The sequence below is a fragment of the Giraffa tippelskirchi genome, chromosome 12, assembly GCF_054371585.1.
Source record: "Giraffa tippelskirchi isolate mGirTip1 chromosome 12, T2T-mGirTip1v1.2.pri, whole genome shotgun sequence".
NCBI classification, from domain to species: domain Eukaryota; kingdom Metazoa; phylum Chordata; class Mammalia; order Artiodactyla; family Giraffidae; genus Giraffa; species Giraffa tippelskirchi.
This window is the reverse complement of record NC_137286.1, coordinates 46248718-46263231: the sequence shown is the minus strand read 5'-3', so window position 1 is coordinate 46263231 and position 14514 is coordinate 46248718. Positions and strand designations below refer to the sequence as shown.

The window sequence follows — 14514 nt, the reverse complement described above, 5'->3', positions numbered from 1 at the left end:
TTGGTCAAGCTATAGCTCAAACCTTTCTGTTAAATCTTTTAGGTACCTGGATCTTGTTACTGTACCATTGGATGAACTTCGTCACGTGGAAGGCACCATTATTCTACACATTGTGTTTGCCATCAAGTTGGATTTTGAGCTGGGCAGAGAACTACTGAGACACTTAAAGGTAGTAACCAGACTCTTAAGGTGATCCAGGATCTCTTTATGAAACAAGGATGTTTGAACTCAAGCCTTTTTATGCCGTTTGATGACAGGAAACCATTACATAGAAATACTATAGAATGACCCTGGGTCTAGAGGGTCTCTTTTTTAACTTTGAAAGTGGAAGATCGATGATACCACTACATTCTTAAGCAAGTCCCATTTTAAAACCACACCTTAAGTGTTCTAGTGTTTTTTGTTTGTTTGTTTTTTTAAAGATGAAGACTGTTATCTGGGAAACACAAAATTTAGCCTTAGCTCCATTATTATATGAACTTCACTCTTGACCTGTTTCCTTATTTGCGAATTGGGAAAATTGTCTCTTTCTCATAGTAAATCATGAGGTTTTGTGAAACTAAGTCATTCATTTTTAAATATTTGTGAAGTAGTAAGATAAAAATTAGAAATGTTTTAAACTCTTTAAGTATTTGGCTACATTTACCTTATCTCACCTCTCTCATGTCTGTTTTTTCTGAACCATTTAAAAGACGAAATGTTGACACTTCAGTGCCTGAATATGTCCACATGTGTCTCGTAAGAATAAGGATTAATACCTTTTTATTGAATTTTTTTAATTGAATTTTTTAAGAATCCTGCCCAGTTTTCTTGTGTCTCACACTGTCAGATTTGTCTTATTGTCTCCTCATGATTAGATTCAAGTTAAACATTTTTGGTGAGAATATGTCACAAGTGCCATTGTGTTTTTTCTCTTGTTGGAGTCAGCGAATTTTCTCGAAGGACCAGATAAACTATTTTCAGGCTTTGCAGATGATATGGCCTCTGTCACTGCTACACTACTCTTGTAGCAAGAAGGCAACTGGAGACAACACATGAATGAATAAGTGTGGCTGTGGGCCAGTGAAACTGTATAGACACTGAGTTTTAATTTTATTTAATTTTCATGTGTTATGAAATACTGTTACTCCTTTGACTTTTTTTCCCTCAACAATTAAAAATGTGAAAAGCAGTCTTAGCTCATGGGCTGTACAGAAATAGGTGGCAAGCTAGATTTGTCCCAGAGGCTTTATTTTGCCATCACTATTCTATTGCATCACGTCCGAAGGCTCATAGTATCAGGCATTTGCAGCCAAATGATTAAGACAATGACCAGCAGTTTTCTTCACTTGCAAAGATATGTTTCTTTGTAATTAGAAAGTAATCCATGGGGTCATAATTTGAGACACGTGAACATCCTTTCCTCAGCAACCTTTCACACAGTAGATTTTGTTTTCCCATCTATTAATGATTCTTGTCCTAAATCAGTAATTATACTGGGAGTTGCAAAATGGTAGAATTAAAATCAGAAGTTTTTATTGGTCATTCCTTCTAGTTGGTTTTCTGTGAAAAGAACCCCATACCTCCCTCTATTTTTTTGAATATTGTTATGCAACCATGAACCTTTAAAAATTCCATGTACTCATATACAGTACCCAAAGTGATCCATATTTGGCCATTTGGATCCCTGAGGTTGGCTTATGTGTCCTTCTGACATGGCCCTGTTAGTCTTTGAGCACTTCCATGGCATAAGCTATCCAAGACACACCTGTACTTTCCTGCCATCTGATTTCTCCAAGGAGCCTCAGATCCCTTTTGTAGGAGAAGATGTTTAAAGACCAAATGTGAAAAGTAGCCTTTAAAGCTCCTTTATCTTCTCTGTGTCTATTTACACTTTTTTTATTTAGGTTTCTAGTAACTGTTCTTTTCAAAGAACCAGCTTTGTATTTGTTTACTGTTTTATTTTTGTTTGTTGGTTTTCTGTTTTATTCATCTTTGATTTCTTTTTTTCTTTTGTTGTCTACCATTTCTTTTAGGGCTCAAGAACCTATTTTTTAACTTTATTGAGTTACAATTTATGTAATGTAGAATACACTCATTTTAAAGTATAATTCAGTGATTTTTCATAAGTTTACCCACTTGTGCAACAACCATCATCATAATTCAATTTTGGAACATTTTCATCACCTTGTAAGATCCTTCATGCCTGTTTCTATAGATTTACCTTTCCCAGACATTTCATATAAATGAAATCATTTAATATATAATTTTTTGTGTATAGCTTCTTTCATTGAGCATAATTTTTCAAGGTTTTTATCCATATTGTAGCATTTATGTGTGTGTCCATTGTTTAGATGTCCACCAGTTGATGGACATTTCAGTTGTTTTTACATTTTGGCTATTATGAATAATGCTGCTGAGAACATCCAAATACATGTCTTTGTGTAGGGACATATGTTTTCGTTTCTCTTGATAGATACCTACCAGTAGGATTTCTGGGTTTTGTAATACATTTATGTTTATATTACAGAAACTACCAAACTGTCCTCCAAACTGGCTACAACATTTTACATAGCCACCAGCACTGTATGAGGACTCCTTTTTTTTTCCACATCCTGGCCAACATTTGTTACTGTCTGTTTTTTTATGTCTATTCTAATAGCTGTAAAACGGCTTATTGGCCATTCTGGTATCTTTGGTATTGCAGAGTCAAACATGACTTAGCAGCTGAACAGCAACAACAACGATATCTTTGATGAACTGTCTATTCAAATCTTTTACCCATCTTTTGATTGCATGACTTACATAGTTTTAAGATTTCTTTGCATATTATGGGTACAAGTCCTTTATTGTGTAGGTAATTAGCAAATATTTTTTTCAGTCTGTGGCTTGTTTCTTAATGGTGTTTCTTTTGAAGCACCAGAGTTTTGATTTTTAATGAGGCCCAGTTTATCAATTTTTTACTTACATAAATTATGTTTTTGGCACTGTATCTAAGAAATCTTTAATCCAAAGTCTTGAAGATTTTCTGCTGTGTTTCCTTTTAAAAGTTTTTATAGACTGTTTTTTTTGGTCATACTGTGTTATGTGGGATCTTAGTTCCCCAACCAGGAATTGAACCTGCACTAAATTGGAAACACAGAGTCTTAACTGCTGCACTGCCAGGGAAGTCACAAAAGTTTTATAGTTTTAGCTCTTAGTTTTAGGTTTCTGATCCACTTAAGGACCCGTTTTTAAGTAGGATATGTTATATTTTTCAGATGTAAGTTATGACTTCTTTTCGGTTTATCTGTTCTAGGCAGCACAGCAAGGAGATTTCAGCAGTATTATATGTCCTTTCAGCATCGCCCTCTTGCTCTCTGTAACAAGAATACAAAGATTTGAGGAACAGGTATTTATGAGTGACTTTTGGTTTCCTTCTGTAGTTGATAAGGAGTATAAGAGCCTGTTTATCCTTTCCTAAACAATTTCACTCCCATCCTGCCAGCAGCAAATCCCCCTGTAAGAGTGTAGGCCCATACTCTGGGAGCTGCTTGAAGACTTCTTCAGATACTTGATTTATACTTCTGTTTCCGACTGTGTGGCAAGCCAAGGGCTGAGATGGAAGTAGCAGTGGGAACATCACACAGTCCAAGTAGCAAGAATGGCAAGTTTAGCTGGGTATTCATAGCAGTCATATTATGTTGTAGCTTTCTAAGAAATAGTCCTTGATCAAGTTGAAATTAATGAGAATAGGGTATTTCCAAGAATGAAAATATAAAATCCTTCACCCTTTTTTCTCATATGTGTTTCCCTGGATGTGGGTAATACAGATTTTTAGCTGTTTTTCTCTCAAGAAAGGCATGTCTTCAGCTCCTTTAAGTTCTCACTGAAAGTCATGATTTTTGTGTAATGTTCATCTAGTGAAACAGTTATAGGGATATGCGTGTGTGGCAGCAAGTAGGAACAGTTACAGGGTTAAGACTCTCTACTATGGGCTACACATTTTTTGCTTCATTTTCCTGTTTCTTTCATTATGTTAGGTGTTTGACTTTTTAAAGTCTTCAGTTGTAAAAAGCTTTAAGGATCTTCAGCTTCTCCAAGGCTCAAGATATATTCAGGGTCTATTTCCTCATGGATGTTGTGTTTCAACTATGATCTTGGAAGTGGTAAATAATAGGTAAGTTTATGAACCATAAGGTTTGTAAGCTGTTTAGTGTTAGAAAATGCAGTGTGGTACCATACTTCTGCCCATCAGAGAAAACTGTTGACTTTAGCTGTTGATTTCACATATCAAGGTTTAAATCCCTAAAATTGATCAAGCAGACTTTCCTGAATCAAAAGATTCTTAAATCCCACGGCCTGATTTCTTGGCCACCTTGGTAGCAAGAGTACGAAACTGAAGTAGGTACCTTTGCTCCTTTCATGCTATTACTACTCTGTTGGCCCAGGTCTTCACTGGCTTTTTAGGTAAGTAAAAAACAGTTTTGTTTACTGTAACTGTTGGAGTTTGGAACTGATGGATGGAATTGAATTAGCAGTTTTAGACAACTGATTAGCAGTTTTAGGCAAATCTATCTTTAACCAAATAGAAAAAAATCTGGTTACCATCCTGGTTGTTACTTTCATGGTTAATGTTGTATTTCAGAATATACATCAGCTGTTATAACAATCTTTAGTGAGTCATGCTTTTTTTGTGGTTTTGGTTTGCTGAATTTAGCCCTGTTGACATTTTTTGTGTTAACCTGCAGATAACTTGGAGGTGCAAAACATTAATGTACTAGGAAAAAAGTCACCTACAAACCAATACAACTTCTAGGTTATACTTACTCCCCTGTGTACCAATCACATATGAACTCTTTCACATTACAGATAAGACATTTTGTAGCAAAATGGCTTGTAACTGCCTCTTCTCTCCAAAATGAAAACTTTAGTGCATAGCACTATTTCTCCACTTCCTTCTTGTTCAGCATTATTACTAACAAACAATACTTACTTAGACTTCATTATTTTACTGGTTTCTTTGTTTACGTTTATTTTTTGAACCTCATACTTTGGCCCATCTGACTTCTGCTTGGTGTTTGGTGTGCCCTTCCACTGAAAGGATTCATGTATTTCCTCTTGAAATATTTTTCTTCTTTTATTTTTTTTGAGTACTCTCTCCTTTTTCTCTTGGAATATCTTGATCTGTATACTGTGTCTCAATTTTTCTTTCATACTTTCTGTATTTTTGTCCTTTTATGTCAAGTTCTACAAAAATTCCTGGGACTTTGCTCGTGGTCCAGTGGCTAAGACTCCATGCTCCCAATGCAGGAGCCCTGGGTTTGATTCCTAATTGGAGAACTAGATCCTGCATGCCCCAACTAACACCTGGCATAGCCAAAATAAAATAAAAATTCCTTAGCTCACTCTTTAGTTACTTATTCAGTTCTGCGCATTTTATTCTCAGGCCATCTGTTGAGGTTTTCATTCTATTCATCATGTTTTTTATTTCCAAATTTTCCACTTGGTTGTTTTTTCATAACAGTTTATTTTTTTGTTTCATGTGATAATATTCTCTCTTCTCTGAGAATATTCATCAGACTTTTAAAATCTTCTATTTGTTCCATTAATCTTTTCCCTTAAGGGTTGGTCCTCTTTGTTGAGTTTGGTGCTTCTCTTTCCTGGTGGTATTATTTTCTTGTATTTGGTGATTGCTTATTTCCTTAGTATTTTATTTAATGTTCTCCATTGGTTTGTCTGAGAGTGCTGTACTTATTTAACACACCCTACCTCAGTGATTTGAGGATAGCAGTAGGATGTACCAGGGGCTAATCTAGGTATGGTGTCTCCCTAATCCTCCAGCGTGTTTGTCATCCTCTCAGAGTGCTGCTCTGCCTCTCAGGCCCCAGATGCAGTGAGGTCTTGGAGAAAAAGGTGGAGAAGGCTGCTGTGTACCGAACTTCATGCAAGGGTATCCTAGCCAGTCACCACAGAAGTTGCCCCAGGGTTCCTTCCAGTTCCCAGCATACCTGCCCTTGGCATCTACTTTTGGAGGCACCCTTTCAGTCTGCACAGTGTTGTCTATGATTTCCTCTTTCCTTCTATTACTTTCACTTTTTAAGGATTCCTCATAATTTCTAGATAGTCAAAGCACTATTTTTCCACGTTATCGTGGATTGTATGCATGCACCACGTATAGACATTCACACACAGTTTTATGTATCTTTTCTGTCATTTGTAGGTATTCAGGGTGGGAAAAATGGAGCATGTACTCATTTTATTATCTTGATCCCAGGTCCCCAGAGTGTGACTGTTTTTAAAAACTGTCAGAATGTTATGAGAATCTATTCGCAACTGTCTCCTTCATTCTTTAATGCTGCATTATAATTTGTTGCTGTTTAGCAGGTAGATGTAATGATATAAAGGTTATTATAAACATGATTTCCACTATAGTGGGTAACATTAAGTAGTGTGAAATCACCGGAGATTCTCTTGCTTTCCAAGGATTGTTTGTAGTTTTGTTTCATGCTTTTGAAATCCAGTCAATCATCAGTCCAATTCCTACTATAAATATAAATATGAAATAAATATGAATATAAATGTTCCTACTATAAATATTTACTGAGTGCCTTCTATATGCCAGAATTTGTGCTAGGCTCTATGAGCAAAAATATGACTACAGTGTGCTCTCCACCATAGAGAATCTCAATCTAGAGAGGAAGGCAAACTTGTAAGTATGTGTATCTAAGTGTTGTTATTGGCATGAGGGGAATAGTAGAAGCAGAAATTAACATGTAGTCATGACATCTTGAATGGCAATCTCTAATGATCTGTACACTGAAATATTCCAGTTACCTCCATATGTTGCTTCATGTTCCATAGTTTCTGGATTTTCATGGTGATCTGTCGGTAGAGATTGCTTGCCTACCATTCCCCCAATACTGTTTGTTCATCCAAAAATTCAGAATTTTGCCAGATTAAGGGTACATGAAAAGACTCATGTGGAGTGTTGATTATACAGGTCAAGTCTGGGAAATGTGTAACATGGCAAAGAATGTAGAGGTAAGGTATTTTATTAAGTTTTTCTTCTTAACTAAACTTTGTTTTCTTGCAGTGTTCATAGTTGGGATCATGTTACTCAGGGCTTGGTAGAACTTGGCTTCATTTTAATGGATTCCTATGGGCCAAAGAAGATTCTTGATGGAAAAACTGCCGAAACCAGCTCAGGTCTTTCTAGAATGCCAAACCAGCATGCTTGTAAGCTGGGAGCTAATATCCTATTGGAAACTTTCAAGGTGAGACTCTAATTTAGCAACCATTCCCTCATTTTGTTGTATTATATTACAAATAGGGCGTTCACCTGGGAGTTTGGGGGACTGGGCAATTTGAGTATGTAGCAGTTTCCCAGAACAGAAACTGGGATAATAGTTGAAACATTAATAGATGTGATTTGATGAAATACTTTCTCATTCTTTATCTGAGTTTTTCATCTATTCTAATTTCTGTTCTTTCTCACCATTTCTTAGAACTTGGAATATAAGTTAGCTTCCTTATGATTTCTTCTTCTTCCTCTAGCAGTAAATCATTTCTGGATTTTTTTTTATTCCCTTATACAAAAAATAATCTTTTAGGTCACTGTAGAACATCAAACTTGAAGAATCATGCCTATTGGTTTATTGTTTTTGAAGAACCCCAAATGGGAAATTTATATTCTTTTAATTCATTACCATATTATGACTATTATCTCAATCTAAGTAAGATCATATCTGAGGCTAAACAAATTTGCTTTGCTAGTGATTTCTTTAAGTCATCTTGACATCCATTCTTCAGTGTATCTACACACCAAAAGTATCTGCTGACAGTGTTATTTGGAGGTCAATTTCAATGTAAATCTGATGTTCTGATCCAGAAGTGAAGTGAATACCATATAATAGTCCTTGAGGGTGAGGGTTGTGTGTTAGATACACATGACTCTTTAACAGTAATCTGATTTTAAAACATTCTTAGAATAAGAGACTTGATATTTTTTGTTTTTAAATTAATCTATTTTTAAAATCAAGGTTCTACTTGGTTCACACAGTTGTTGGCTTTGTCAAGGTATCTGTAGAACATAGAATTTACTTAATAATCAAATTATTAGTCCAGAGACTGAAACAAATCAGTCTCTACCCAAAGTAATCAAGTTCAGGTATGAAATTTAGCTAAAGTTCAAGTAAAAATTCAAAACAGGACTTTTTTAAGGCAACTACTCTGCTTCTGGAAACTGAGGACAAGGTTGGTGAAGATTTTTTCTAGATTTTCAGGGTTTTTTTACGGGCTTTTAAATTTTAGTATAAAAGTTGTGCATACTGTCAGAAATATGGACAATAGCATATAGTAGACACCTAGATAGAGTTATTCCTGTTTGCTGCTAGACCTTACATGTAGCAGGACTTTCATGTGATCTTTCTTTTAGGCTAATAAGTTTGCCTGGTTAATGAATCATTTGAGTACAGGATGAGAGTTGAGTTGCATGATTCTTGCCAGATGATTCACATTATGTTTGTCTTTGAAATTAGCAGTCCAGTTTTACCCATATTCAAACTATTCTTTATTCTGCCTAATAGGTATTGATACAGTTGTAAGCTGAACGTCACCAAGGAATATTTTATTGATTCTCTGTTCTTTTTAGATCCATGAGATGATCAGACAAGAAATTCTGGAGCAGATCCTCAACAGAGTTGTTACCAGAGCATCCTCCCCCATCAGTCATTTCTTAGGTATTGAACTTTGAAAGGGTAGAAAAAGTTGTCAGGAATATTTTTATTTAAATGTCATAATGCTTTGGGTCCTGGGAGAAAACCTTAATGATATAGTAGATTAATGCAACATCTTTGATTACAATGCCAGTAAAATATAAATTCATTTATATTGTCTATGGTTGTCAAGAAAGAAAGGAGCATATAATTAATGAGTGAAACTTCTACTTTGCATCAACTTTCTCTCTTTTTTGTTTTAATAATTGTTGAGTGACTGCTGTCCTTCTGCTGTCTACTTATTGACCTCCCACTCTCTTAACCCTTGACATTCTGACTTCATTGGTCAGAATGATCAATGGTCATTTGGTAACCTCTTTGGTCTCTTTGGTGACTCTGAATTTTTTGTTTTTTTAGTACATATTTCCTAATGCCTAAATCCACTCATCTTAATCACCAACTTTCTTAATTTCTTTTTTATTCTACACTATTTACTCTCCTGAAGTTCTTTGATAACTGTGATAGTTTGTATTTTTTATCCTGCCTTTGATCAGTTTTTCTTTCTTCTTAGAGATTGGTTTTCTTTCTTCTATCCTTAAAATGTCAAGGTTCTCCAAAGTTCTGTACTTGACACTTCATTCTACTTCTTTTCTTCCTTTACATACAGCTTTACTGAAGTATAATGAGGTATGGTAATGTACACATATTTAAAGTATAACAGTTTGACTTTTGACATATGTGTACACCATGGAAACTATCACCACAGTCAAGATGAACATATCTGTGTGCGTGCTAAGTCATTTCAGTCATGTCCAACTCTTTGCAGCCTCCTGGACTGTAGCCTGCCAGGCTCCTCTGTCCATGGGATTTCCCTGGCAAGAATACTGGAGTGGTTTGCCATGCCCTCCTCTAGGGGATCTTCCCACCCCGGGTATTGAACCCTCATCTCCTGCATTGCAAGCAGATTCTTTACCTGCTGAGACATCGGGGAAGCCCATGAACCTATCTATCACCCAGAAGTGTTTTCCTGGTGCCTTTTTCTGATTTGTTCTTGCATCTCTCTTTTCCTTCCCTGACCTTCTATCTAGTCTGGTCTGCTTTCTGTCACTATAAATTTTAAATATTTGTGTAAATGGAATCCTACAATATGTACTTTTTTTTTCTTTTTCCTTTTGGTTTGGCTTTTTCAGCATAATTCTGAGATTTTTTCCAAATCCTTTGTCAGATATATGTTTTGCAAATATTTTCTCCTGGTCTGTGGTTTGACTTTTAATTTTTGTAACAATGTCATTTGAAGAGCAAATATTTTTATCAGTTATCAGTTCATCAATTTCTTTGTATAGTTCCTGCTTTTTGTGTCATGTATTTAAAAAATTTTTTTGCCAAATCCAAGGTCCCTAAGGTTTCTCCTAGATTTTCTACTAGAAGCTTTATATTTTCAGCGGTTATACTTAGATGTATGATCCAATTTTGTTAAATTTTGTGTATGGTGTGATATAACAAGAGTTCATTTTTTTGCTTATGGCTATCCAATTGTTCCAGCACAGTTCTTTAAAAATGATCTTTCCTTCATTGAGTTAACACTGCGTCTTTATTGAAATCAACTAACTACATATGTGTGGATCTGTTTTAGGAATCTTCTATTCCAGTGAGCTATGTTATGTCTTGATTGCTATAGCTTCATATTGAGTCTTACAATCAGTAGTGTAAGTCCTTTAACTTTGTTCTCTTTCAAAATAATTTTGGCTATTCTAGGTCCTTTATATTTCCAAATAAATTTCCTAATCAGTTTGTCAAGTTTTATAAAAAGTCTGCTCAAGTTTTGATGGAGATTGCCTCAAATCTATGGATTAATGTGGAAGAGAATTGGCATCTTAACCATATTGAGTCTTCTAACTCATGAATACAACATATCTCTCCATTTATTTAGGTCTTCAATTTCTTTCAACACTGTTCTGTAGTTTTAGTGTGTGTATCTTGTGTCTTTCGTCAGTTGATTCCTGTTTCATTTTTTTGACACTATTGTAAATAGTATTTAAAATTTTTTCAATTTTTGATTGTTAACTGTTGTCATGTAGAAATAGTTGCTTTTTTAATGTTGACCTTATCGCCTGCAGCCATGCTAAACCCATGTATTAGTTCTAGTAGCTTTTCAGCAATTTTTCAAGATTTTCTACATAGAGATCACGTCGTCTGCAAATTCAAGCATTCTTGATATTAGTGATTTGTCTTTTTTTCTTTATCAATCTGGCTTAGAAACTTGTCAGCTTACAGCCTTTCAAAGAATGAGATTTTAGTTTGAATTTTCTCTATTGTTCTTTTGTTTTCAATTTCACCAAATTTTGCTTTTTATTATTTCTTTCCTCTTGCTTGCATTGGGTTCATTTTGCTTTTTTAAAGTGAGTGGAAAAAATCAAAAGAAGAATATTTTTTGATACATGAAAGTTTTAGATTTCAGAGTCCATAAAATACAGTATTATTGGAATACTGTATTAGCAAGAGGTTTATCAATTTTATTGATTTTTCTCTAAGAACCAGCTTTTCATTTCATTGAGTTTCTCTGTTGTTTTTCTGTTTTTAGTTTTATTGATTTGTGTGCTTTTTTTGGGTCCTTTCTACTGCTTACCTTGGGTTTAGTCTGCTACCTTTGGTTAAATGCATGTGTCATTAATTTGAGATCTTTCTCTTTTTTCGATATAGGCATTAAACTGTAAATGTCCCTATAAACATTGCTTTAGCTGCATCCTGTAAATTTTGTTTTTTATTTTCATTCCATTCCAAATGCTTTTTCATTTCTCTTGTGATTTGTTCCTTAACCCATGGGTTATTTAGAAGTGTTTAGTCTACTAATTCTATCACTGTGTCATTTCTGATATGTTTTTGTTGTTTTATTTGTGTTTTCCTGCTTCTTTGCATCATTAGTAAGTTTTGATTGGATGGCAGACTTTGTGAGTTTCACATTGTTGATTTGCTGGATTTTTTTTTCCTTCAAATATTCTTGAGCTTTAAGTTCCCTGGTGGCTCAGACGGTAAAGCATCTGCCCGCAATGCGGGAGACCTGGGTTTGATCCCTGGGTTGGAAAGATCCCCTGGAGAAGGAAATGGCAACCCACTCTAGTACTCTTGCCTAGAAAATTCCATAGATGGAGGAGCCTGGTGGGCTACAGTCCATGGGGTCTCAAAGAGTCAGACACGACTGAGCGACTTCACTTTCACATAAGTTTCTTGGAAAGTATTTAATCCTTTTCATGATTATTTCTATGTTGTGTTATGAAAGACCAGACAGCTTTTAATCTAAGGCCAACTTGATTGATGCTGCAATTAAAGCAACATTCCTTGTATATTATGAGGTGTGTGCAGTGTGAGTGTTGTGAATATAAACTATTTCCTGCCCTTTATGACCTCAGAGGATCGATTTGCCTACTCCTTACCAGTAACTTTCAGCTTCACTCAGGTTGTTTTTTCTTTTTTTTTTTTATAAATTTATTTATTTTAGTTGGGGGCTAATTACTTTACAATATTGTAGTAGTTTTTGCCATACACTGACATGAATCAGCCATGGGTTTACATGTGTTCCCCTTCCTGGACCCCCCACCCACCTCCCTCCCCATCCCATCCCTCTGGGTCATCCCATTGCCCCGGCCCTGAGCCCTTGTCTCATGCATCGAACATGGAATGGTGTTCTGTTTCACATATGATAATATACATGTTTCAATGCTATTCTCCCAGAACGTCCCACCCTCACCTTCTCCCTCAGAGTCCATAAAATTGTTCTATGCATCTGTGTCTCTTATTCTGTCTCGCATATAGGGTTATCGTTACCATCTTTCAAATTCCATATATATGCATTAGTATACTGTATTGTTGTTTTTCTTTCTGGCTTACTTCACTCTGTATAATGGGCTCCAGTTTCATCCATCTCAGTAGAACCGATTCAAATGTATTTTTTTTAATGGCTGAGTAATATTCCATTGTGTATATGTACCACAGCTTCCTTATCCATTCGTCAGGTTGTTTTTTCATACACATGTACTGACTAGCACACAGCTCACATACAAGGAGAGCTCCCTGCACATCTCTGGGGTGCTTTCACAGCAGCTGTTTCCTTTCTAGTGCTAGCTGCCTTGGCTTTCCTGAATTCTCAACTCTGTCTCTTTAACTCAGAAAGACCACTGGGTTCTGAGTTTCTCTTCTCTGTGTTCCTGCCTAGAAGCTCTCCAGGCAGTAACATGGGACAATTATAAGCCTCTCCTCATGTATTTCCCTCTCTCAGGGATCATTGTGTGTACTCCTTATTATCTAGTGTTTGAAAATGGTTGTTTCATGTGATTTGGCTTGTTTTGTTGTAGGTGTTTAAAGTGAAGATAACTCTGGTTAGTGTTACTCCATCGTGGTGAAAAGTGTCTCTTCCTCTTTTTATACATTCTCTTACTTGTAGATGTCACCCTGTTCTCATGATTTCAGTTTTTTTTTTTGGTGGGCTTTTGTGGGCATGGCTTCCAAATCTTTATGTCAAGATTATTTGCTTAGTTCAGTGCCTGAGTGCCTTCATTCCTGCTGGCTGTTTCCATTTAGCTTTTTTTTTTTTAATGCAATACTGTTTCCTTTGAACAACCTCCTCTTTGCTTTGTCCCTATTTCTGTTACATGAAACACGGATATCTGAGTCCCAGAGGCTAGAATTTCTTTTAATCTTCTGGAATACATTTGGTACCTAAGTTCTCTCATTCTTTCCCTCATACCTTTTATCTTCTTTTTTATACCCTCCCTGCCATGCACAGACATCCATTTGCCTAATTCCCAACCTTGTAACCTTCCATTCAGGCTACTGCAACAGCTTCCTAACTGGTTTCCCTGCTTTCTTTTCTCTGTGCAGCAGTTCACCCTGCAAATTGCTACCAGAACAGTATTCCCAAAACATCTGTCTGTCACCCAGAAATCACCAGTACTTCTTTCATAAATTACCAGGTCTTTATCCTCTTATTTCAAGTTCTTGATGGAATACCCTGGCTGTCCGGTGGTTAGGACTTGGTGTTTTCACTGATGTGAGCCTGGGTTCATCCCTGGTTTTGAAACTAAGATCCCAGATGCCACATGGCATGGCCAAAAAAACCCAAAAAAGTCCCTGACAATTTGATTGAACCTCACTTTCCAGCATTAACTTCTGTTATTTACTTTTCTGAATCCTTTACCCCACCTCCGCAGAGTTCCCCACCATCCTCTGAATATGTCTTGCACTTAGCTTCCTGTGCTTTTACTTGGACTTTTCCCTGTTTCTTTGTGCATTCTTTAGAATCTAGCTTAAATTTCCTTTTCCTCTTTGCTCACCTAAAGCATACCATCCCATAATGATCACTTTCTTTACACTCCCATTTAAATTCTCTACTGTTTCATAGACAGTGAACAGTGTTTGGAATTATTAGATACTTGATATGATTTTGTTACTTCTTTTATTCTTTTAAAATATTTTTTTCTTGGAAGGTGGGAGGGAGGTTCCAGAGGGAGGTAACATAAGTATACCTGTGGCTGATTCATGTTGATGTATGGCAGAAACCAGCACAATATTGTAAAGTAATTATCCTCCAATTAAAAGTAAAATTAAAAAAAAATTTTTTTTTCTTGATTTTCAACTAAATTATCATTCTTGAAGGAAGAGAGACCATGTTTTGTGTTTCTGTATATTCCTTGTAGGACCATATTATTATGCTTGTTTATAATAAAAATTCATAAATATTTATTGATTTATTTCAGCTTGGAAATATGAAGACATTGTGTGCTGCTTGTTCAGGCACTATAATGAGTTTCTTCCTTTCTTTTAGACATAAAATTTTTGAACAGTA

The 14514-nt window shown here is 35.7% G+C and overlaps 2 protein-coding genes across 21 annotated transcripts in view; one reads left to right on the top strand and one right to left on the bottom strand.

Annotated features, from left to right (window-relative positions):
- The window catches only part of FANCI (FA complementation group I), a 64058-nt gene that overhangs the window by 18692 nt on the left and 30852 nt on the right, over positions 1–14514 (top strand). For all 20 annotated transcript variants that reach the window (XM_081547181.1, XM_081547167.1, XM_081547171.1 and 17 more), the window contains 5 exons: positions 43–169; positions 3278–3370; positions 4002–4138; positions 7055–7235; positions 8612–8699. In XM_081547181.1, the coding sequence (XP_081403307.1) occupies positions 43–169; positions 3278–3370; positions 4002–4138; positions 7055–7235; positions 8612–8699 (626 nt within the window). The remainder of the gene's footprint in view (positions 1–42; positions 170–3277; positions 3371–4001; positions 4139–7054; positions 7236–8611; positions 8700–14514) is intronic.
- The window catches only part of RLBP1 (retinaldehyde binding protein 1), a 61002-nt gene that overhangs the window by 43233 nt on the left and 3255 nt on the right, over positions 1–14514 (bottom strand). The gene's annotated exons all lie outside the window — the stretch shown is intronic.